General features: G+C 33.8%; 1 protein-coding gene across 1 annotated transcript; it reads right to left on the bottom strand.

Annotated features, from left to right (window-relative positions):
* LOC124944923 (uncharacterized mitochondrial protein AtMg00810-like) lies at positions 1 to 1,339 on the bottom strand. The gene is made up of 3 exons (XM_047485273.1): positions 1,069 to 1,339; positions 711 to 945; positions 1 to 70 (listed from the first exon to the last, which is right to left on the bottom strand). Exons 1-3 carry the CDS (start codon positions 1,337 to 1,339, stop codon positions 1 to 3), a joined length of 576 nt encoding a protein of 191 aa, XP_047341229.1.
* Between the last annotated feature and the right edge of the window lie 23,800 nt (positions 1,340 to 25,139).

The raw sequence follows: 25,139 nt of genomic DNA, 5'->3' as shown, positions 1-25,139 counted from the left end.
CTAATGCTCCTTCATACACATACCCTTCTTCATTTTCCGACCAACCACCTTCACAATTTCCTCCTTCACCCTGTTATAAACTTCATCCACAAAGGTAACTGAATTCGTTGCCGAAATTTATCATCGTCTGTCCTAAATACTGAAACATAAATGTTTAATCTTTTTCCGGCGAGCCTTATACCCTCTACCGAAAGCGAATACGCATAAGGGTCCAAATTCAACATTTGTTGAGGTCAAAAAGAAATAAAAGATAGATAGAATTATTTTAACCGTAAAGAACTTTTGGCTGTTTTACTTGATGAGTACGTGGGGTTACAATACATGATTAAATACATAATATAATGATCAATAAATATACATACATTAATTAATGCGACCTTTGATATACCCAAGTAAAGTAACTACATATAAATTAACTCTTGTGGTTAATTTCTGTTGTTGATACCGATTAAGAGTTTTGTTGTTTAACATCCTCCTGCAAGCGAAACGGGGTGGCACAGACTATAAGCTTGTCACGAAAAAGTGAAAAGCATTTAGATGAAAAACCTTTAGTAAGGATATCTGCAATCTGATCACGAGTTGATATGTATTGAATGATAAGTGTCTTACGAGCAACACGTTCACGAACAAAATGAAAATCAATCTCAATGTGTTTGGTACGAGCATTAAAGACAGGGTTTGTAGAGAGAAATGCAGCAATGTTGTCTCACCATAGAATAGGAGGACGATTCAGAGTGACGTGAAGTTCTCCTAGAAGAGATTGGAGCCAACAAAGTTCAGTAGTAGCATGAGCCAAGGCACGATATTCAGACTCTATACTAGAACGAGCAACAACCTGTTGCTTTTTGGAATTCCAGGAAATGAGATTGACTCCAAGAAATACACAATAGCCAGTGGTGAATCGACGATCATCAGGACATCCGACCCAATCAGCATCAGAATATGCTGTAAGAGAAAGTTGTGACGATGACCGAATTTCTAATCAATGATACGGTGTATACCGAAGATAACGTAATATTCGTTTTACATCTGCCCAATGAGTAGTGGTGGGAGAGTGCATAAACTGACACGCTCGATTAACTGCAAAGGCTAGCTCAAGACGTGTGAGAGTAAGATATTGAAGAGCGCCAACAATGCTTCGGTAGAGAAGTGGGTCACTCAAAGGTTCACCATCATGTTTGGAAAGAGAAGACCCAGTGGCAACAAGAGTGTGAAGTGGCTTTGCATCCACCATATTAGCTCTCTTAAGGATTGTGGAAATATAATTAACTTGATTAAGAAACAAACCGGTAGGAGTTCGAGTAGCTTCAACTCCAAGAAAATAATGAATATCACCCATGTCTTTAATAGGAAATAGTTTACACAATTTAGATATCATAGACATAAGATGGGGTGAAGAGTTTCCCGTAAATATAATATCATCCACATAAACTAGTAAATAAGCTAAAATATCGCCTTTGTAATAAATAAAAAGCGATGTATCGGATTTGGATTCAATAAAGCCAATGGATAATAAAGTCCTACATAACGTGGAGGGCCAAGTACGTGGGGCTTGCTTTAGTCCATAAATGGCCTTTTGTAGACGACATACATGATGTGGAAAATCAGGATGTATAAATCCAGGCGGTTGAACCATATAAACTTCTTCAAGTAATGTGCCATGAAGAAAATCATTACTCACATCAAGTTGGTAGATCGTGTAACAGCGAGTGAGAGAATGGGTCGGATAGTAGTTGGTTTGACAATCGGACTAAAGGTTTCCTCATAATCAATTCCAGATTGTTGATGAAAACCTTTTGCAACAAGTCGTGCTTTGTGTCGTTCAATTGACCCATCAATTTTTCGTTTAAGTTTAAAAACCCATTTGCATCCAACCACATTGCGAGCCTGAGTTCGCGGAACAAGAGTTCATGTGTTGTTCTGTAGTAGAGAATTATACTCAAATGTCATGGCAGCCCTCCAAGAAGGGTCTTTATTAGCCGATGAAACATATGTAGGTTCAACACTAGAGGCAAAGTTGATATTTAAGGAATGAATCTTGTTTTTGGCTCGAGTGACCATGGGATGAATGGAGCATGTAGGGGCACGAACAGGTGAAGTACGAGGAAGAGGATTTCTAGGAATAGGTGTGGATTCAACTAATGTGGGAGTAGATGAGTTAGAAAAAGATTGAGGTGGGGTAGTGATTGGATTAATTGGATTATTAGGAGGGATAGATGTGGTAGGTGTGGTAGGTGTGGTTGGTTGTGCAGTAATAACGGTTGAGGTTGTAGATGGAACAGAATATGTGAGGATAGATAGCGATGGTTGTTGGGTTGTGTGAGTAGGTGCCGAAGGTGATATTGTAGAAAAGGGAAACATTTGTTCATTGAAGGTAACATGTCGAGAGATGAATATACGACCGATTGGTAGGTGGAGACATTTATAGCCTTTGTGAACTGAGCTATACCCAAGAAAAGTACATCGAGTGGGCCGAAAATCCATCTTGTGTTGGTTATAGGGTCTTATGAGAGGGTAACAGGTACACCCTAAAGTCTTCAAAGAAATATAGTCAGGAACACACCGAAATAATATTTCATATGTAGAGCGATGATCTAGAGAAGGTGATGGTTGTCGGTTGATAAGATATATTGCAGTGAGAGTCGCATCATCCCAATATTGAGGAGGTACCGATGCATGTGCCCTTAAGGTGAGGCTGATCTCAGTGGTATGCTGTAATTTTCGTTCAGAAACTCCATTTTGTTCGCTCGTATATGGGCACGAGAGTCGGTGCTTTATACTATGAAGTTCTGTCAATAAGCCAAGATTACGATATTCTTCACCCCAATCAGACTAGAGCATTTTTATACTCCGGTTGAATTGGTTTTCAATAAGTTCCTTAAATTTCACAAATATAGATAACATATCCGATTTCTTTTGAAGTGGGTATAACCACGTATACCGACTATAATCATCAACAAAAATAACCATATAACGAAAACCATTTGTAGAGAAAACGGGAGCCGGTCCCTAAACATCAGAATGAATTAAATCAAGTGGAGCAAAAGTTTTTTATATATAAATTGGAAAAGGTAATTTGTGAGCTTTTCTAATCTGGCATGCTTCACAAACATTAAAGTTCTTGTTTCCTAACATAGGTAACTGAAAATGAGAAATAACATAAGATGTGGTGGCAGCACAAGAGTGTCCAAAACGATGATGCCAAGTAGATGCTGAAGCTCGAGAGGTTGTAAGAGCATGTTTAGGGATTGTTGATGGAGAAATATAGTATAACCCGTCTTTAAGTCTGCCTCGAAGAACTTCCATCTTCGTAGAGCGATCCTTTACCAAACAGTAAGAAGGATGAAATTCAAAGATTACATTATTATCAGCGGTAAATCGAGCAACACTCATCAAATTCTTGACAATTTGTGGAACATGCAAAATATTTCGTAGATGTAGAGTTTGATTTCCACTATTAATATAGAATTGCCAATGTGAGATATGGATAGAGGATTACCGTTACCAACTAAAATCCCTTCAGTACCTTGATATGCTGAGTGAGTGTGGAGATTTTCTAAGTCAACCGTAATATGATCAGTAGCACCCGAGTCTGGATACCAAGCAGGATCTGAGATCACTGATGGGCTGGCAATCATAGCTACAGGCGGAGCCGAAGGTTGAAAGTTATGATCAAACCTACGCCGACAAGTATTGACAAGATGTCCAATACCATTACAAAGTTGACATTGTTGGTGAGAGCGACAATTATCCGATGAATGTCCAATTCGATCACAATTGGTACATTTCGGATGTTGATTACCACCATTATTCTTTCTACGGTAGTTCCCGTCACGAGAAAATAAATTGTTTCCAAATTGAAGATTATTGGGTCCATAATTCGATCCAGCTCGACTCAAATTATTATTTATGTTGTTGTTGGACCTATATAAAGGCGTCCCGCTCCAGCATCCACCGGACTCGGACTCAAGTCCATTGGCATAAGAATTTTTAACCATATAATGTTCAGAGGGTCCAGAATTTGATCCCCTTCCTCGCGACGATGGATTCCTGCGAGAGTTTATTCCACCTCCTCTATGTCGTCCAAAAGCAATATTGGCCGAGGCATTGTTGGCAACAGAATGTGCCAGTTCTAGCCGTTGTTCGTGATTGAGCAGAAGTCTAGTGAGTTCCTCGACACTCACCGGTTCGAAACGGGTGGTTACAACAACCACTAAGGCCTCGTATTCTGGTCCAAGGCCACTCAAGGTATGAGTGAACAAATCGAGTTCAGAAACTCTTTCACCAATTGCTGTAAGCGAATCTACTATAGATTTTATAGATTGAATGTATTCATTCATTGATTTATTACCTTTCTTCTGAGTTTGGAGTTGTAGTCGCAACTGAACCAAACGAGCTCTAAATTGTGTTGCGAACATTATTTCAAGTGTAGCCCAAAGATGCGAAGAGGTCTCACATGCGTCGCCAACAACTTAAGCAAGAATGGAATCATATAAGGTAGAGAGGATCCAACTTATGATTCGCTGATCTTTCTCCTCCCATGCTTCAAACTCAGGATTTGCGACGACGGTGGGTTTCTCTTCGTCATCGTCAACAACAGTTTCATCGTACTGTACAGAAGTAATCGTTGCACAGGGGCTGGGTGGGATTCATTAACAAATCGGAAAAGACGGTTGCCTTTAAAAACCGGTATAACTTGACTTTTCCAGATTACAAAGTTGTGCTGATCAAGTTTAACAGAGATCGATTGAAGAAAGTTAGGAAACAACTGATTTTTGTTTGAATCAGCCATAGGATCGAAAAAAAGAAAGGAGTAGTCCAAGAGATGCTCTGATACCAAGAAAGAAATAAAAGATAGATAGAATTATTTTAGCCGTAAATAACTTTTGGCTGTTTTCCTTGATGAGTACATGGGGTTAAAATACATGATTAAATACATAATATAATGATCAATAAATATACATACATTAATCAATGCGACCTTTGATATACCCAAATAAAGTAACTACAGATAAATTAACGCTTGTGGTTAATTTCTGTGGTTGACACCGATGAAGAGTTTTGTTATTTAACAAGGCCGAGGAAAGATCTATATAACTAAGTAGAGATGAGTTGGATTAAAAAACTATATATTTAATACCTAGCGTGAATTATTTTATTTTTAATAATATACATATGTTTGAGGAAATAACCCTAATAACAGGGTTATTTCCAAAAATATAAGAGGGAGTAATTTTTACAAAACTAACATTTTTCCCCTAGCAAAAGACAATTATATTCCCAAATAAAAATATTCACATTTTCCCATTTTTCTCCTCTCCTCTCCTCATTTCATTTTCCTTCTCTTCTTTCTCCCCCCGACTGTTGGTATTCCTTTCTCTCTTTTTCTCACCCGACGAACCAAGCGAACCAACGAAACGAAACCGATCGATCAGCTCCCCGAGGCAATGCCAGAACGCCTTCATCATTTCATGGGAGTTTTTCCTGTTTTTCTGTTGTTTTCCTCTTGCATTAACGATAAATGGAAGAAATTGTTTAGGTTTTTAGCGTTTTAGATTTTAAGCTTTGGGTTTTAAGGTAGCTGAATGGTTTGAAAGGGTTTTACGGTGGAATATGCATTTTCGCCTATGAGGCGAAAATGCATTATTCGTCTGCGAAGATGTATTAGTCGTCTGCGATGATTTATTTTTTGTATGCGATTGAAATTTCATCGTTGCAGACGAAAAATGCATCATCGTAGACGGATAATGCATCATCGCAGACGAATAATGCATTTTCGCAAGCGACAATTGCATCTTCACAAGCGATAATGTCTTATTTAATTCTTAAAGAAATGATATTTTCTTTCTTAAGTGTTTTCATTAGTCTAACATAATGTTTCTTTGCATTTGGAACCAACCAAAATCAATCCGTTATTGAGAACTTTCCTGGCCGTATTTCATGGAAATCCTCCTGAACATATTTGTTAAAGACAAATGAGAAGTTTAATAACCTTGGTCTTATGGATAGGGCTTTGTAGACTCAATTCTAGAATATACTGAAAGCCCCGATTGTAATTTTCTTTAGAACAATAATCCATCAGATGCTGATGAGGAAAAGTAGCTCCAATTCGAAGGGGATAAGTTCATGGTCAATGGTCAGGAGCTCTACTGGGGCATGAAGGAATATGCCTTGGTGACAAGCCTCAACTTTGAAAGATTTCATGTGGTCGAAAACTAGTGTGTTGAAGAATGTTCACCCCTAATCCGCAAATATTTTGGAGGGAAAATGATTGTTAGTGTAAATGAGGTTCAAACAAGTTTCTTCGGATGCTCTGATAAGGAGGATGCATGGAAGATGGGGATCATAAACCTGATTTACTAGTATCTTTTCGGATCTAATAATAGGAGGAGGGTGAATTTGAAAATCTTCAGCATGGTGAATGACATGGAGATGTTCCTTCAATTTCCATGGGGAAAAGTATCCTTTAGTTCAACCCTGAAGGGTATTGACAAAGACATAAAACATCTTCGGGAGCTATATCTAGCCAAGAGGGAAACTTACAAGGGGAACTGTGATGTCGCTTATACTATTAGTGGGTTCACAATAGCCTTCCAAGTTTGGATCTATGAGGTTATCAAAACATTTGTCCCCAAATTTTCGGATATGACCGAGGAAAAGCCTATATGCCCAAGGATATTTTTCTATACAGCCTCTAAGAGAAACACTAGCACTGTCCAAGAGGTATTCACTGCCCTTCTGAAGTGCAATGTGTTTAACAAGATTAATTAGTCTAAGGAGGAGAAGAGGAACTACTTTGGGGAAGATTTTGAAGATATGGGAGGCTACATTTATGATGAATTATTTGAGATTGAGGTAAGAAGAGAAAGAATGAAGATGACAGTACTCCCAAAGATGAAATGACTCCCAAATCGGTGCCTAAGAGGAGAAGACTACTTAAAATCACACTAGCAAATAGGACCGAGAGGTCATTTAGTGATGAATCTAGCCAAGACACATCTCAGTCTACAATTGATGAATCTATCCAAGACAACACCTCTTGGTCTACTCGGCATGTCCCTTCTACGAAGACTCCTCAAACTAACCAAGACAATTCTTCCAACTTGCCAAGACAATCGAGTGACTCAAGCCTAACATGATATGAAGTTTTATGAGCTGACAAATTATCTAAAGGAACTGACAAGGGATGTAAATGAGCTTAAAACTGAAATAAAGCTCATCAAATAGGATCAACGTGTTATGTGCAACCAAATAATCAAATTATTGGGGAAAATAAAACAACAGAAGAATGTTGATTCAGATTTAGTGGAGAAGGAGTTAGTGTTGAAGAGGCTTGATGAGTTGAAGAAGAAGCAAGATGATGAGTTGGAGAAGAATAGGCTCTTTGAGTTGAAGAAGAAAAAAGATGACAATGAATTGGAGAAGAATAGGCTTTTGGAGTTGAAGAAGAAAGAAGATGATGATGAGTTGAATGAGTTGAAGAAGAAAGAAAATGATGATGAGTTGAATGAGTTAGAGAAGAACAAAGATGATGATGATGAGTTGAATGAGATGGAGAACAAAGAAGATGTTGATGATGGGTTGAATGGGTTGGATAACAAAGAAGATATCGTTGATGGGTTGAATGAGTTGGAGAACAAAGAAGATGCTAATGGGTTGGAGAACAAAGAAGATGATAATGAGTTGAAGCGACAAAAGTGTCTTGATTTGAAGTCGTTAGAGGTATTTGAGAAAGAGGAGTTGGAAAAGAAGTAGGCTGAGTTGAAGATGGACGACTATGAAGATTTAGCCACGAAGAAGAATGAGTTCTCCACAAAGAAGAAGGAGTTGGGCACGAAGAGGAAGGTGGAGTTGGCCAAGAAGAGGAAGGAGGAGTTGCCCAAGAAGAGGAAGGTGGAGTTGGAGAAGAAGAAGGATGGTGATCAGGAGTTGGAGAAGAAGATGGATGATGATGTGTTAGAAATGACTCCAACAAAAGTTTTGGGAAAGCAATTTCGGAGAAAGAGGTAGAAGTCCACGAAATTGGGGAACTACATAGGCCTTAGTGGAAAAATGTTTAAACTCAATGATCCGGTAATGGTCAATCCTTTTTTAGATTATGACATTGAACAGATGGATGAGTTGAACAATTGGATGAAACTGAAGGAGGTGAAGGATGAAGACATGAAGAATCTAGTTATTAGCATAAATGATCAAGATTTGTTTGGAAGATTGCTGAAGCCTCAGAATTGGCTGCATGATGATGTAAGTTTTGTTCAGTAATATAGTTTTTTCACCTGCAAAAATACATTTTCGCTGACGAAAAATACATCTTCGCAGACGACAAATGCATTTTTGCAGGCGCAAAATACATCTTCGCCTACGAAAATGCAAGTTGCGCCTGTAAAAATGCATCTTCACAAACGAAAATTGCAATTATGTTAGTATAACGTGCTTAATTCATTTTTTCTATTTGCGCAGGAGATAGATGCAACATGTTTCCTTCTTAGAAAAAGGGTTTACGAATTCCGCAAGACTTATCATCCGATGAATTTCACAATATGTGATTGTCATATTGCTCTAAAGTTTGAGTCTCATTATGCACAGTTCGCCAAAGATCCATAAAATTACAAGTTCGAGATTACCTCCATGGAATATTTCATGGGTGATGTTGACAAATTGACTTGTTGGAGTAGCGTAGATATCATATATATCTCTATGAACTAGAAGCTGAAACACTGGATCATGTGCCAGGTGCATCTACAAGATTGGTGCATCAATGTATATGACTGCGAACATGGATTTTTCAAAAAGGATCATTATGACAAGTTCATGAAACCACTATGTGAAATGCTTCCATATTTGTTTGAACATGGAATGACCCATGTTGACAAGCGAATGTATCCTAAGTTCAAATTGGAAAGTTTGTCATATGTTGTAATACCACACCCAACAGTCCCAAAGTGCACCAAGAGTGGGGACTGTGGTGTTTTTACAATCATGTATATGGAGTACCTTACTGCCAAATTAGATGTATTAACCGTGATCACAAAAAACATGAATTTTTGGAGAAGAAAATGGGCAGTAAGGTTATTCCACCATATTATAGACCCATAAGAAATGGATAGTAAGGTTAATTTGACAGTCATATTTTCTTTCTTAAGTTTGAATGCAAATTGATGTATATTTTGCTAAATTTACAATGACATTTTTGCTATAATGTAGTCTATTTTTGAGTATATATAATGTAGTCTATTTTTGTTAACATATTTGTTTTCTCATGTATATCTTAATAACATCTCAATCAAATCAAAGATAAAAACATATTCTAACAATCTTCATCAAACCAAACCCAAAATAATAAACTTTATGATCAAATTAATAACATGTCAATCAAATTAATGATGATCTATTGAATTTTATGTCTACGAAAATGCATTTTCGCCTAAGACAATTGCAATTGTCATCTACGAAAATACATTTTCCCAGGCGACAATTGCATTTTTGCATGTGACAATTGTATTTTCGAAGACGACAATTGCATTTTGAGTTGGCAAGCAAATTTCGCATGAGCAAATGCATTTTAAGTTGGCAAATAATTTTCGTATGCAATTTTTGCCTGCGAAAATTGCAAGTTTGAGTTGTCTGCTAGATCTCATTGTTAATACAATTGATGGTTGTGTAAATGCATCACTAGTAAATGACAATACTAATAAATGACAACACTTTAAATCCATTTCTCTATCATATAAACACAGGTCCTCAAAAAATAAACACAAGTCCTGATCAAGAAATATAGCACAACAGTTTGATCATTCTATTATGCCAAATGTTGTGCACTAGATTATGAAGGTTGTGTTCTAGTTTGTGATGGTCTTGCAGTAGATGGTGCAAGCATCACTGCTGGGCATGTTGCCCTGTTATGGCCTAGACCGCCATATGAGTCGCACCGTCTCCGTTCCTTACAAGGCTCACCTTATGATGACCTACGCTTTGTTATTGGTCGCCCTTTCTTAATCTTCATAGGGGGTTTTAGGCAGACTCATTCTTTGATATTTTCGGGAATGTCCTAAGCATCATGATTAAAAACTGGAAAATATGTTTTCGCATATGCCTTGCATCACCCTTCAGTTGAGTAAAATTTGAAAAATTATATTTAAGTCATAAAAATTAAACATAAATTTAATATGCAATTGGTTAAATTCTCTAATCTTGTGCAGCAATCATAGAGAACTGATTTCAGGAAACGGGTAGAAGCTAGGGTGTCACGTCCCAAAATTATACTTTTCACGATCGAGCCTCTTCGTTCCTAGCTAAGATTTGGGACCGAGGATACGAGAACCCAGGACTGAGTGGTCCGACCGATGATCCTGCAGATGAAAGATTTATTAGGCAAGTACTTTTTCTATATTATTTTTTAAACCCATACAATGTTATCTATTCACATATTTAATATAAATAATGCATAAGGTTTTCAAAGCATGTTTTCATTGCATGTCCATGATTACTAAAAAATGATGATTTTATAGAAGGGTTATGGATTCAAAGGAATTGACAGATATGGGAGGATGGTTACCGACATGAGCTTTAGTAGTTTGATTCCACAATATAGCTAACGGAATTGACGGTTGAATGCCTTCTCTTGAGGGCCAACTCTCAAGGTCTAGGGTCCCAATATGACTCAGATGTAACTATACATGATTGACTGATGATATACCTTTAAAAAGCCTCATGGATGCAATGCATAGTAAATGTCTTTTATGTATTCATTTAAATGTTGGATGGGTATATCGACTCACTATGCTTATGTGTTGTAGGGACCCAGTTACCATTTTTATGACTGGTGAAGGAAGATTTGGAGTCGAGCATGGTGAAAGAGATGCGTGTGGAAGGAGGGACCGAGACCGTACGACCAACTTTTATATCACCATTTTAATAGTCTTGTCTAAAAGCCACCCTAGCGCTTCCATATTTATGATCGAAATCATGTTGAAATAGGTGCATGAAATAAGGATTTTAGGGCCTTACAATTTGGTATTAGAGCAATGGTTCCGAACTTTAGTACTATCACACACATACTCCTACAGATGCACCTCTAAGAGATCTCCTTCAGTTTTGTAAATTGTTTTAAAATAATGTTTTACATGACATGAAACTATTTTCATAATGATTTTAAATAAAGTTTTGCATGAAACTATTTTCATAATCACAATAGTAGCACGGCCCATAGGATCGAATTTCGGGTCGAAATTCCTTATTAGGTGGGTAGTTTGTCACGTCCCAAAATTTAAATTTTCACGAACAAGCGTCTTCTCTACTGGATAATATTTGGGATCAAGGATACGGGAACCCAAGACCGAGTGGTCCGACCGATGATCCTACAGATGAAGGATTAATAGGCAAGTACTTTTTCTATACTGTTTTTTAAACCCACACAATGCTATTTATTCATGTATTTTATATAAATGAAGAATGAGGTTTTCAAAACATGTATTCATTGCTTGTCCTTGATTTCTAAAGAATGATGATTTTATAGAAGGGTTATGGATTCAAAAGAATTGAAGGATATGGGAGGATGGCTACCAGTATGAGCTCTAATAGTCTGATTCTACAATATAGCTGACGGAATTGATGGTTGGATGCTTTCCCTTGAGGATCAGCTCTCAAGGTCTAGGGTCCCAATATGGCTCAGATGTAACTGTACATGATTGACTAATGATATACCCTTAAAAACCCTCATGGATGCAACGTAGAATAAATGTCTTTTATGTATTCTTTTAAATACGTGTTGGGTCTATCGACTCAATATACTTGTGTGGTGTAAGGACCCAGCCACCGTTTTTATGACCAGTGAAGGAAGATTTGGAGTTGAGCATGGTGCAGAAGATGCGTGTGGAAGGAGGGACCAAGACCGTACGACCGACTTTTAAATCAACATTTTAATAGTAATGTCTAAAACGCACCCTAGTGCTTCCGCATTTAATATCAAAATCACGTTGAAATATGTGCATGAAATTAGGATTTTAGGGCCTTGCACAGGGCATGCGTACAAGGTAGACCAGATACATCAAATACACTACAAGTACAAGTTCGACCCTTGAAGTCAACTTGAAAATCAAATTCACCGTCATGCACATGGAACTGGAATCGGTTAAGTGCATAAACATTGTAAAATCTAGCATTCTCGCCTTGCTCACGTAAGAACTTTTCATAATATGGAGATAAATATTCTTTATGGTTTGAAGCTTTTTCTCTTTTTTGATAAACCATTCTTGTATTGTGAATCTTAAATAGTCAGTTGATATTGTTATAGGATATTTCCTAGGTTCCCTAATCTGACTATTAAAACTCTCTGTGTAATTTCCTGTCATTTGATTGTATCGTGAACCGGGGAAAAAGGCACGACTCCATCTCTCCACTCCAATTTGTTCTAAATATTCAGCAATTTGAGGGTCTTTAGTCCTGATCTTGTCGAAATACAGATGAAACATTGACTCGGTGTATGCGTGAGAAGCCAACGTGGTAGTTATCAGTTTTAAATTTGGCCATAATATTCATTTTGATGTGGTATGTGCATGCACTGTGATGTACTTATGGAAAAACCGCGGACAAGGCGTTGGCAATACTTGGGTGTTTATGGGATTCGAAGACGAGATCCAGAACTGATCCAATTGCCAACATTAGTTGTTGTATAAAATATGTCTAGGAGTTATTATTCTCTAAATCAACGACGCCAAAAGTAACGGGATATAATTGCTCATTCGTATCTAATGCTATCGCAACCAATAATTGATCTCCAACCTTGTGCTTAAGAAAGCTAGCATCGACGCACAATACAAGATGACAACAACTTATGAAACCCCTAATTGAGATGTTTAGGGACATGAACATATACCTGAATTGGCCTTCCTCATCTGTCTGAATGTCAGTTATGGTACATGGGTTATTCTTCTACAACATGAAAAGGTATGATGGCGATTTACCATAGGAATCCTCCACAGTTCCTCGCACAACCATTAAGGTATTTTCCTTAAACCTCCAAGCCTTATTATATGTCGGAGTTAATCCATAGCTTGTATGCATATCTTCCATTATTTTCTTAGGCTTGTGATCATGGTGATGGTCCATGTACTTACGTTAGATGCACTTCCCAATTACCCTTGATGGTGTTTGCCTCACATCCTCTTGCCTCGTCAAAATTGAGTATGTGTGTACTTTTACAAATTTTCGAATCTCAAACATCTCTGAGAATTTTCCTTTCTTAGCACGCAATCTTCATTTGCAGTTCTCAGTCAAACATTTCACAAACCGAAGATCCTTTGTTGACTTCTCCACTTTGAGAATAAAATGATTAGACATCGCATGTCTATGTAACCTCAATTGTATTTCTTTTTTGATATCGAAAAACGTACCCACTTCTAATTCGTTTTCAATGGTTAATTGAGCAGGTGTTTCAATATCGAGTGGTTCATATGAGAAGTGATTGGTTCCCTTAGTATGGCTGAATATTTTCCTAGTATGGGAAATGCTTGATTCCCGGGGTGAATGACCTACTCTTGTACTAGCACAATGTCTCGGACGCAAACATTGGGCTTGTACACCTTAATTTCTCTATCATTATCATGTTTTGTCTCCAAAATGATCCTCATCATCATAGGTATTTTCTCTTTCTTATATATATATATTTCTCTTTATTTATCTTTATTAATTAATTGTTTTTTTCCCTCACCATATATATATATATAATTTCATAAAATTTAATAATAACGAAGTTTCATCATTAATTATTCTATGTCTATTCCTCTTTTATATATATATATATATATTAATTATTTTTTATTAATTATTTTAAAAGTAAACTTAATAATTCTCATCTAAAATATTATATATTAATTGAATTTAACATTAAATATTAATTATAAAAAACTGCAAAAATAATAAGAGTTTCAGTTATAATATTATATTAATTCAGTTTAACATTAAATATTAAATATGAAAATATACAAGAATAAAAAAAGTTTCAGTTAACATATTATAATTATCTATTAATTTAATTTAACATTAATTAATGATTATATCAACGTATATAACTACAATTAAACCAATATATTAAATCAATCAACTTTTCATCTTCTTCTCTACCCAAATATTTTCTTCCTATAAATAATCTTAGATCAACAAGGTTCAATTGAAGAGAGAATAGTGATATCTCCATATCGACTCATAATATTCTTAATTTCTCTATCAATATCATGTTTTCAATAATTGAATTTGCATTACGTTATGTTCTAACAATTTGTTGTTCATTGTTTTACATTTTTTGACTTGGAAAGACATCTTTCTGTTCACATACATCTTGCTGCCTTGGGAAGACATCTTACTGTTGAAATATGTCATTTTCCAGGTCAAATATTGGGAATACATCACGATTAGATCCTGGTATTTTGCTTTCTTGAGTTGAAGGTAGTGACTTCTCTACTAAAGAGACACATAGTGGAGTGCGATGATGGGGTAGTGAAGTCGAAATTTCTTTTAAATAGAATGCCACATCGCCATCTCGCTTGATTGTTGCAGGATGAGCATTCATTATAACCATATTATACTTCACTTTAAACACTAAATCATATATCTTAATTTGTCCACACCAATAGAATCATATATAATTTCATCTAATTCGGCATATGTAACATTTCCGGGTACATTCACACCATGCCATTAACTTGAGACAAAAAAACTAACACCACCATCATCAATTTTCCACTCTCCATCAAAGAGGAGAAAAATACTCATAAACATATTGTCATCTGCAATTGATAAACATTCATAGTGAGTGGAATTTGTGTCACAATCATCAATTGTATACTAGAAGTGTGAATCATCAATTGCATTTTTCGTAGGTGAAAATGTATTTTTCATAGGCAGAAAATGTATTTTCGTCTACGAAATGCATTTTCGCTTGCGCTTGCGTAACAATCAATAAACACAGTATAACAATCAATATAAACAATATGAACAATGTTTTCATCTATAACAATATAAATATGAAACTTACCCATCGGCGGAGTTCGGAATGCTACGGTCGTGGGGTAGCAGACGTCGGGGAGAAGGGAAGTAGAAGAAGCAGACGTCTCACGTTGTCGGGGCTTGTTGTCTTGCTGCGCTGAGGGAGAATGAAGATGGTTCGTCCGTTAGCCGTAGAGAATGAAGGAAGTGACCAGGGAAAGAAGAGAAGAGAAGAGGGAATTATTTTTTCCGGGGTATAATGGTCTTTTGTCAGGGAAAAAATGTTAGTTTTGCAAAGATTATTCTCCCTGTTATTTTTGGAAATAACTCTCTTATCAGGGTTATTTCGTCAAATTTTCCTAAAAATTAACGAAGTTAATTTTTTTTCCATTAAATGGAATAAATTTGATACAATTTATTAAGTTTATATACATAAATTAAATTTTACAATTTAATAAACAAATTAGAAACTTTCGTCCAACTTTATACACAATATTGACATTACCCAATTAAAATTAGGTTAATATAACGACCCAGCCATAAATAAAAAATAACATTATAATATTTAAATTAGGATTAAAATAGTATTTTTATATTAAATAATAAAATTTATTTAAAAATTACAATATTATAAATTTTACCCATTTTCAAATAAGTTATAGGATCAATCAAATCAAATAAAAATGATAGGGGCCACGAATCCTACGTGGTCTTCCAAGTCGCCCTACGTCGGCATTTAAAAAATAACTTTCGGGACGTTTTCTCCTGAAAATAAAAACTTTCAGAACATTTCGTTTTCTCCCGAAAATGAAAACTTTAAGGACGTTTTGTTTTCTCCCGAAAAAAAAACTTTCGGGACATTTTTCTCTTGAAAGTGTACATTTCCAGACTTTATTCTCCCAAAAATAATTAATTTTCTCTATTTTCTGCACACGTGGCAGATCACGTTAGATTTGTGGTTTTGCTTTCGCTGCACCGTCATTATTCAAAATAAAAACTGTAAAATAAACTTAAAATCAAACAAACCTAGGACTATAAAAGAAAATTTAGAGAGAGACAGAGAGAGATGAATTTGGAGCTACTAGCTCCAACCACCAATTAGCATCAAGTGTTTCCAAACCAAATCCAATTTGGATTCGCAACCAAGTGGGTTACTCCCGTTTCCGAAACAAGTTGATCCTATATTTTGAAGTATTTATAAAATGGAGTCACGTGAAAAGGGGTCCTTTTCCAATTGCAATATTACAAGACATAAGAAATTGTCATTTTTATAAATCTCCTACAAATTTCAATCTTCTCTCCACCAATTATTATTCATCTCTCACGTGGGACTGCCTGACCCGCTTTTCATTCGTCTAGTAATTCTCCTTCAATATGATCATCAACTTTATGTATATGTAACCTCTAATGCTATGATCTTTTACTTAACTTATAAAAAACAACAACAAAAATGGATAACCATCGGTTTAAAAGATCTTGGGCGACAGCCGCCATGGGTGACTCTTCCGTATCATATATTCATATATATGTGTGATCGATTTTTTAAAAAAAAGAATTTTGATCAATTAGTTTGAAAATTCCGGGAAACTCTTTAAAAAATTTATTTTTGAAACGTGAGAGGAATTAATTTTAATGTCTCACAACGACTAAAAAAGAGTCGCCACCTAATTTTAAAAATTAGGAATTTATGAGATTTGAGTTCGGTGTTTGGTTACGTGTGGGAAAGGGTTTTTTAGACACTATGTCTCACAACGCCCCTAAGGTCTCTACTAATTAGTTTTGGCCTTTCTTTAAAACATTTTTACGCTTTACATTTTAGAACTTTTTTCCATTTTAAGCGGGTTTGCATAAAAAAAAAATAATAATAATAATAAATAAAAAAAATAAAAAATAAATAAAAAAAAATAAAAAAAATAAAAAAAATAAAAAAAATAATAAAATAATAATAAAATAAAATAAAATAAAATAAAATAAAATAAAATAAAATAAAACTGTACATGTACAAAGAAAATATATTGTTTTTATTTTTATTTTTTTAGTTAGTACTCTTCAAAATATGGCTAGTTTTATAGAAATTTATTAATAACATATCTAATTATTCAAATAATAATAATATAATAATAATAAAACTGTATAAAGAAAGTTATTTTTTTTTATTATTTTTTTTTTACTTAAAAAGTTTAATATTAGATCTAATTATTCAAATAATAATAATATAATAATAATTACAATACTATACTAAATTTTTTTCTTAGGGATCTTCAAATTCAAAAGCGTTTATACAAATAAAACAGTTTTTTTTTTACATTAAACTTATTTTTAGTTATATTTTATTTACATGTTAGGTTTAAAGTTTACATAAAACATACATAAAGTTAAAGACCTAATTAGCTAATAATTATACATACAATCATATTATATAATAAAAAAACCAAAAGCAATCTTATTATAGAAAGACCAAAAGCAATCTTATTAAAGACAAAAAACTAAAGATAGAGTCAAGAAGCTTACAAAGATGGTTGCTTTCTTGACTCAAGTGTATGAACTCTTTTTCTTCAAAAGGGGCAGCCTTGGCACTTTAATATTAAAATTTTGGCTCTTGAAAATAATGTGAAAATAGTGCAATGTGAAAAGAGAGAAAGGTGAAGGTCATGAGCCTTTTTTTCAAGCCCCTTAGCTAGGGTGTTAAGAGGGATATTTATAGGCAAAACTATAAAACCCTAGGGCACAAAGGCCCATTTAACACACTTGACCGTTGGGAAAAAAACTATTTTAAACATTTACAAATGTTTAAAATAATGGAGCAATCTCCACTTGACATGTAAATAAATATCAAGTTTTCATCCAATGAGATTTAAGCTTTATTTAATAAATGATATAATACTTGGTCATTTTAATTTTTAATTAAAAATGACCAAGCCTTTCATGCTTCTCTTCAACACACGGCTGAATTATTCTTCCTTTGACAACTTCTTCCTTTATTTTAGCAATCTCTTTTTTCCTTCTTTGACCTAGGATGCTTCTATAGACACCGTTATCTTTTTATTTTTTCACGTCATCCCTTTATACACCCCTTCATCCTACAAAAAAAAGATTTTGTTAAAAACACAAATAAACAATTTTATTTTTAATTATTCCTATTTAGGAACAATTCTAATTAAATAAATAAAATGCTAACTAACTTATTCAAGAAATCAAATTTCAAAGTTTAATCTAACTAATCTAACAAACAAAATATAAGAAATTTTATAAAAACGCTAATATATATTTTGTAAAATATTTTTTGTTTTTTTAATTTTTTTTATAAATACCCAAGGTAATTAATTAAATAAAACCTTGAATATTCTAAATAAAATAACTTCTCTAAGTGTTGTAACAAAGACAAATTACTACCTTAACTTTATTAAGAATTCAAAATCAATTATTTTCAAAAACTCAATTGTTCTAAAAATAACCGTCTTTAAAATAAATCGTGCAATAAGCCCGTGAATGAATTCGAAAAAACTTGTATATGCTCGGATTTATTAAAAGCATAAACTATAAAATTAGGCGTGAAAAATGAGTGTCTACAATATGATAACCTATTTTTTTAATACATGTTTAAGGGTTTTGAACTCTTGATAAATCTTTGAAGTTGATCATATGGAGATATATGATCATTATGATTCAGGTGCATCATCTAATAGAGAAGTGTCTGATCTTTAACACGAGTAAAAAGGAGTGCAGTCAAGCCTTGTTTAAACATGCAAATATTGAATTGGTCATCACTTCATCTGGTCAGCCTCCTCAAATAGAATCTTTGCTCTTATTTTTTTTCCTTGTTATCATATGTTGGATAAAAAACTTGGAGACTCATATCGCAATTGGTAGAGTGGAGTACTCACTCATCATTTTCATGAGTTCGAATTTTCATATTCGAACCATTTACTTAACTAATAAAAACAAAACTATTAGAAACTTAAACCCATTATTCAGTTTATTTCTTTTAATTCAAATAATTTTATAAAGAGTTTTATTGGTTTCTCAACAAAATAGTTTGTTTTCAATTTAAATTATAATACTATATAGTTTTTTTGGTAAATGTTCCAGATGTGAACTCAAAATCATGACATTTTAGTACATAAATTTTCCTTCTCTACTAAATTTTAACAATAGTGTGAAAGTTAAGTCAAACCATTCTAAAATTAAGTTTCTTCAATCATATTTTAAAAAGAAATTAAGATGATCAATTAATTATAGTTAAGATCAACAACCATTTTTAAAATCATAAAAACATTTATTATTAAACTCATTTTTTGTAGAGTGTAGAAAAAGTTTATAAAAACTATATATAACAAGTTATAACTTGTGGTAATAAATCATAGTCCAAAAGGCAGCCAAACAATCTGGACAAGTAAAGAAAAACAAAACATAAAAAATATAAAAAGAAATTGACTAACAAATTATAACCCAAAAGAAACAATATTTAGATTGACCCAAATATCAATGACTGGATATTGGAGTTCCGACCATTTGTGGATTTTCTTTGGCTCTAATTTAGAGTTTATAAGCTTCTTGTTTTGCCTAACTTAATTAATTTGTACTCTCCTCAGTAAAAAAAAATGAATTTATTTGTTGATGTCTCAATTTTTAATTATTATTAGAAACATTTTGATTTATTGAAGTGAGATATTACCCGGGGGGACGGGACGGGACGGGACGGGACTATATTATTCTAGCTTATTCCAAAGAAATAATATGTGACGCCCTAAAATCCTACATTCCTACACCTAATTCAACGTGATTTCGATTATAAATACGGAATCTCTAGGTTGCCTATTTGACATGACCATTGAAAAGGGTGATATAAAAGTCGGTCTTACGATCTCGACCCCTCCTTCCACACGCATCTCCTGCACCATGCTCGACTCCAAATCTTCCTTCACCGGTCATAAAAACCGTGGCTGGGTCCCTACACCACACAAGCATAGTGAATCGATAGACTCATAGACCTAACAAACATGTAATAGAATACATAAAAGACAATTATTCTGCATTTCATCCATGAAGGTTTTTAAAGGTATATAATCAGAAAATCATGTACAGTTACATCTGAGCCATATTGGGACCCTAATCCTTTAGAGCTGATCCTGAAGGAAAGGAATCCATTTGAACCGAATTTGGTTATGCACAATTAGGAGTCCATTCCTAAATCCCTTGACCTGTTTTGGACCATCATTTAGTTGGCAGTAGTAACTAGAGCTCATGCTATAAACTCTAGTCCCATAAATAACCAGCCAGTATTTTGGATTCAGACTACTAGAGCTCATGCCGGTAGCCATCCTCCTAGATCCATCTGTCAATTCCTTTGAATCCATAGACCTCATATAAAATAATCATTCTTTAGAAATCATGGACATGTTTTGAAAACCATATGCTTCGTTTATATAAAATACATGAATAAATAGCATTGCGTGGGTTTAGAAAACGTATAGAAAAAGTACTTGCCTGATAAATCCTTCATCTGCAGGATCATCGGTCGGACCACTCGGTTATGGGTTCCATCATCCACGGTCCTAGATCTTTGTCAAGACTGTATATTTCTCGGTCTATAAAAGCTGATTTTAGGACGTTACAAACTATCCACCTTATAAATAATTTCGACCCCAAAATTCGATCCTATGGGTTGTGCTACTGTTGTGATTATGAAAATGGTTTCATGAAAAATATTATTTCCAACCATTATGAAAAAATGTTTCATGTCATGCAAAATATCATTTAAAACAATTTACACACTTGAAAGAGATCTCTTGGAGGTGCATCTATAAGAGCATATGTGTGAAAGTAGTAAGGTTCGGAACCATTGCTCTGATACCAAATTATGACGCCCTAAAATCCTACTTTCCTACACCTAATTTAATGTGATTTCGATCATAAATGCGGAAGCATTAGGGTTGCCTATTTGACATGACCATTGAAAATGGTGATATAAAAGTCGGTCCTACGGTCTCGGTCCCTCCTTCCACATGCATCTCCTGCACCATGCTCGACTCCAAATCTTCCTTCACCGGTCATAAAAACCGTGGTTGATGCTCTACACCACACAAGCATAGTGAGTCGATAGACCCAGCAAGCATGTAAAAGAATACATAAAAGACATTTATTCTGCATTTCATCCATGAAGGTTTTTAAGGGTATATCATTAGACAATCATGTATAGTTACATCTGAGCCAAATTGGGACCCTAATCCTTCAGAGTTGATCATGAAGGAAAGGAATCCATTTGAGCCGTATTTTGTTAGGCACAATTAGGAGTCCATCCTAAAAGCCCTTGACCTGTTTTGGACCATCATTTAGTTGGGCAGTAGTAACTAGAGCTCATGCTAGAAACTCTGGTCCCATAAATAATCAGCCAGTATTTTAGATTCAGACTACCAGAAATCATGCCGGTAGCCATCCTCCTATATCCATCTGTCAATTCCTTTGAATCCATAGCCCTTATATAAAATCATAATTCTTTAGAAATCATGGACATGCAATGAAAACATGTTTTGAAAACCATATGCTTCGTTTATATAAAATACATGAATAAATAGCATTTTGTGGGTTTCGAAAAAGTATAGAAAAAGTACTTGTCTGATAAATCCTTCATCTGCAGGATCATCGGTCGGACCACTCGGTCCTGGGTTCCATTATCCACGGTCCTAGATCTCTGTCAAGACTGTAGATTTCTCGGTCTGAAAAAACTAATTTTTAGGACGTTACACTATATGTCAATAAACAATCACTATAGTATTTCTAAGTTTTCAATTTGAAGATCTAATTATCTCGTTGAGTTTTTTTCTCATGTGTAGTGTGGAACTAGTGTGGAATGAGCTGGAAAAGGAGAACAAGGAATTCTTTGAGACGTACTCCCAATCTCAATGAAAAGAAGACAAGATGTTGGAAGTCGAGACTAACGAATTGATCATGAATATGATTACCAAATCATCCAAGGATTCGGACAAGTAATGCATACACTCCTATCTATGCCCTAACATATCATAAAAGTCCCAAATTTATCACCAAGTCTCAAGTTGGGTAGCTAGAAAATGATTATCATATTAATCATGAAAGAAGCATATATATATATTAATCAAGTTGGATAGTTATATTAATGCATGCAATATTAATTAATAGTCATTATGTGCAAAAGGACGGACGAGGTACTCATGATGTGGTCCTTCCTTAATTGATTCAAATTTTCTGCTAAAAAAAATATACAATCAATTGTGGTGGGTGAATATATGTATATATAAAAAGTTGTTGCAGGCTGCAGCTATCAATCGGTCCTATAAATCTTAAATAGTGATAACCAATGTGCGCCATGTTTGTTTTCTTGCTAGCAATAAATGAAGATGTGGAAGTGGGCACCACTTACTTTTGTATAAATAATTTGTGTTGATCTTTATGTGTTTTTGTGATTTTTTTTTGGTTAAAGGTAACTTTTTTTTTTAATATTTATATAAACCATGAAAAAATTAAGCAGTCATTAAACTAACCCAAGTATCATTTCAGTCTCCTTCTCATCTATTACAATTTAATTACTCAATTTACTAAATAAATTTTGTTTTAAATTAATATTTTTTTTATTATTATTATCATAACTTTTATTTAAAGTATTTTTATTAAAAAAATTGCATACATTCATCAAAATCATCACTAATTATTATAATTTTCTTTCTTTAGATTCTAGAACTTATAAAATAACTCAAATTTGAACGAGAGACTAGGGCTTGTTTGAGAAAAGAGTTTTACTTGGGTTTTATCCTAAAAACTCTTGTTTGATAAAAATTAGGAAAAAATTGGTTTTTAAAATTTGAAAACTAATTTATCCTTTGACTTTAGAGAATATGGTGTAGTTAAGAGAGTTATAGTTTAGAGAGAGGGAGAATAAAATTAGAGATAATTTTGGTATTTAAATGGTAAAATTATTTAATTTGATGGTTGATAAAATGTTTGAGTTTTTAGATAAAAATTGAGTTTTATCCCAAAAACCCTTTCATCAAACAAACGAGCTACTAATAAGTTCAGGGAATAAAAAGAGTAAATGCGAGAAAATAAAGATATAACAATTAAGAAATAATATTAAAAGAAACGATACCCTTACAAAAGCCGATTTTCAACGAAGTAATTGAGGTAAAGGGATAAATAATATTGTTAGCGTAATGATCAACGACAGGATGACGTCTCTAAGAAAATAATCAAATATATCTTATATGAAGCACTATCTCAACTAGTTGCAATTTCATTAAAGTTTTTCAATAATGTTAATATATGAGAGAATGAAATGTTTATGATTTATTTTATAATTAAAAAACGAAGAATTTATTAGACTTTTATAGTAATTCGATCATGACTACTCTCACCACAGGAAGGAACGAAATATTGTGAATTAGGACCTAAAAAATACCATGTCAGAAATTTAGAATAAGAGAAATATTTCGATGTTTTTTTAGTCTTTTATTATATGTTATGTTTATTTTATAAACATTAAATTATGTGTATAATAAATAAATTATTATAATTATAATAGTTATGATAATGATATTATCACACTATCTAATAATCTTAACAACATTATGATATATAATTTATTTTAACATATATAATAAATAATTGTAATATATATTATTATACAAGTTAAATCACATTATTTTTTCAAATTATCAAACTTATTAAGAAATTATAAAAACAGGTGTGTTATGGTTAAACTTTCTTCAGTTAACTTCTCTTCATCCAAAGTATTTACTGAAAAATAAAAATAAAAACTTAAACAAAATAGAGAAGAGTATGAATAAGAACAAACAAAAAGCCGAAAAAACCAACTAGCTCTTAGCTCTTACAAGAGGTGAACAATCCATTAGAGAAGTCGAAGAACCAAACAAAATCTCAATCATGTGAGAGGTGCACAATCCCCGTTAGAAAAAGCCGAAGAACCAAACAAAATCTCAATCATTTCATTGAGAATCTTCTGCTATTCAATTTGTAACTTATAATTCAAATTTTGTCGACTTCTTTGAATGGACATTAGTAAAAAATTATGAATTATCTATTTTAATTTGTTAAAGTTGGTCACATCTAGTATTTCAATACAATACCATGGGTTCATTTATCTCAGTTTTGTAAATCATAATTTATTTTTCAACAGAAAGTATTCAAAAATTAGGTGATCAAGAAACAAAATCTTGATTGAGTAGTAAATTGATTTATTAGATTAAGCAATGATGGTAGAAAATGTTGGTAGAAAGAAGCTGTAGAGAATGTTGGGAATAAAGCGGAATAATCATACTTGTGATAATAAACTATTCCCCACTTAATTGAATACTTAAAACGAGAAATAACAAACATAAACGGAAATATAAATGACACAATAACACAAAGAATTTAATGTGGAAAACATACTTAAATAAATGGGTAAAACCCATGGAACTTTCGTCCAAAAAAAACTTCACTATAATCAAATGTTAAACATGAAACACGTGAAGATAAGAGTTAAACAAAGAAGAGATATAATTATTTTTCTATAAGTGTATACTAAATGTCTCTCATATGTGTTTTGAGAAAGTCGTTTTCTCCAGCTTTTATAGAAGGACGTACAACTCAAAAATCTTTTTTCAATAAATTCTTTGAACAGTGGTTGCGCTTTGAAATCAAGACACAAACAAACGTTCCGGTCCTTCTAGCACACGGGGATCGTCCCTACGCACCGGGGACGAAGCGTATAGGTCACTAACGCTTCTCGGAGTGGTTCATCGTCAAAAGAACAACAATGGATTGTAGCATTTCCTTTGTCGGCACCTGACAAAAAGCAAATAGCTTATCTCAACTACTTGACTTTAGTCCCAGTACTGAAAGACGTGATTGAACGAGTTTCTCTGATAACATTCATTGCCCTATTTAACACAAATGAACTTTAGATTTTTATTACATATTTGAGAGCCTAAACAAATAACTCAATTGAAAAAAAGTGTTTTATACTTTTATTACTAGCATATATATAGTCTTCCTTCAAGTAGGTTCACTTTCCATTAGGGTTCATTTTGAAGAACCTTATATAAAGAATCATTTTCAAGAACCTTATTGTTAGGATCTAGGTCGCGGCTGGCAGACCGGGGTTGGCCGGTTTTGCACCTTTC

Source organism: Impatiens glandulifera, chromosome 1 (genome assembly GCF_907164915.1).
Source record: "Impatiens glandulifera chromosome 1, dImpGla2.1, whole genome shotgun sequence".
In the NCBI taxonomy this organism is placed as follows: Eukaryota; Viridiplantae; Streptophyta; class Magnoliopsida; order Ericales; family Balsaminaceae; genus Impatiens; species Impatiens glandulifera.
Note: the sequence above shows the minus strand (reverse complement) of the source record. Positions and strands in the feature narration are given on the sequence as shown.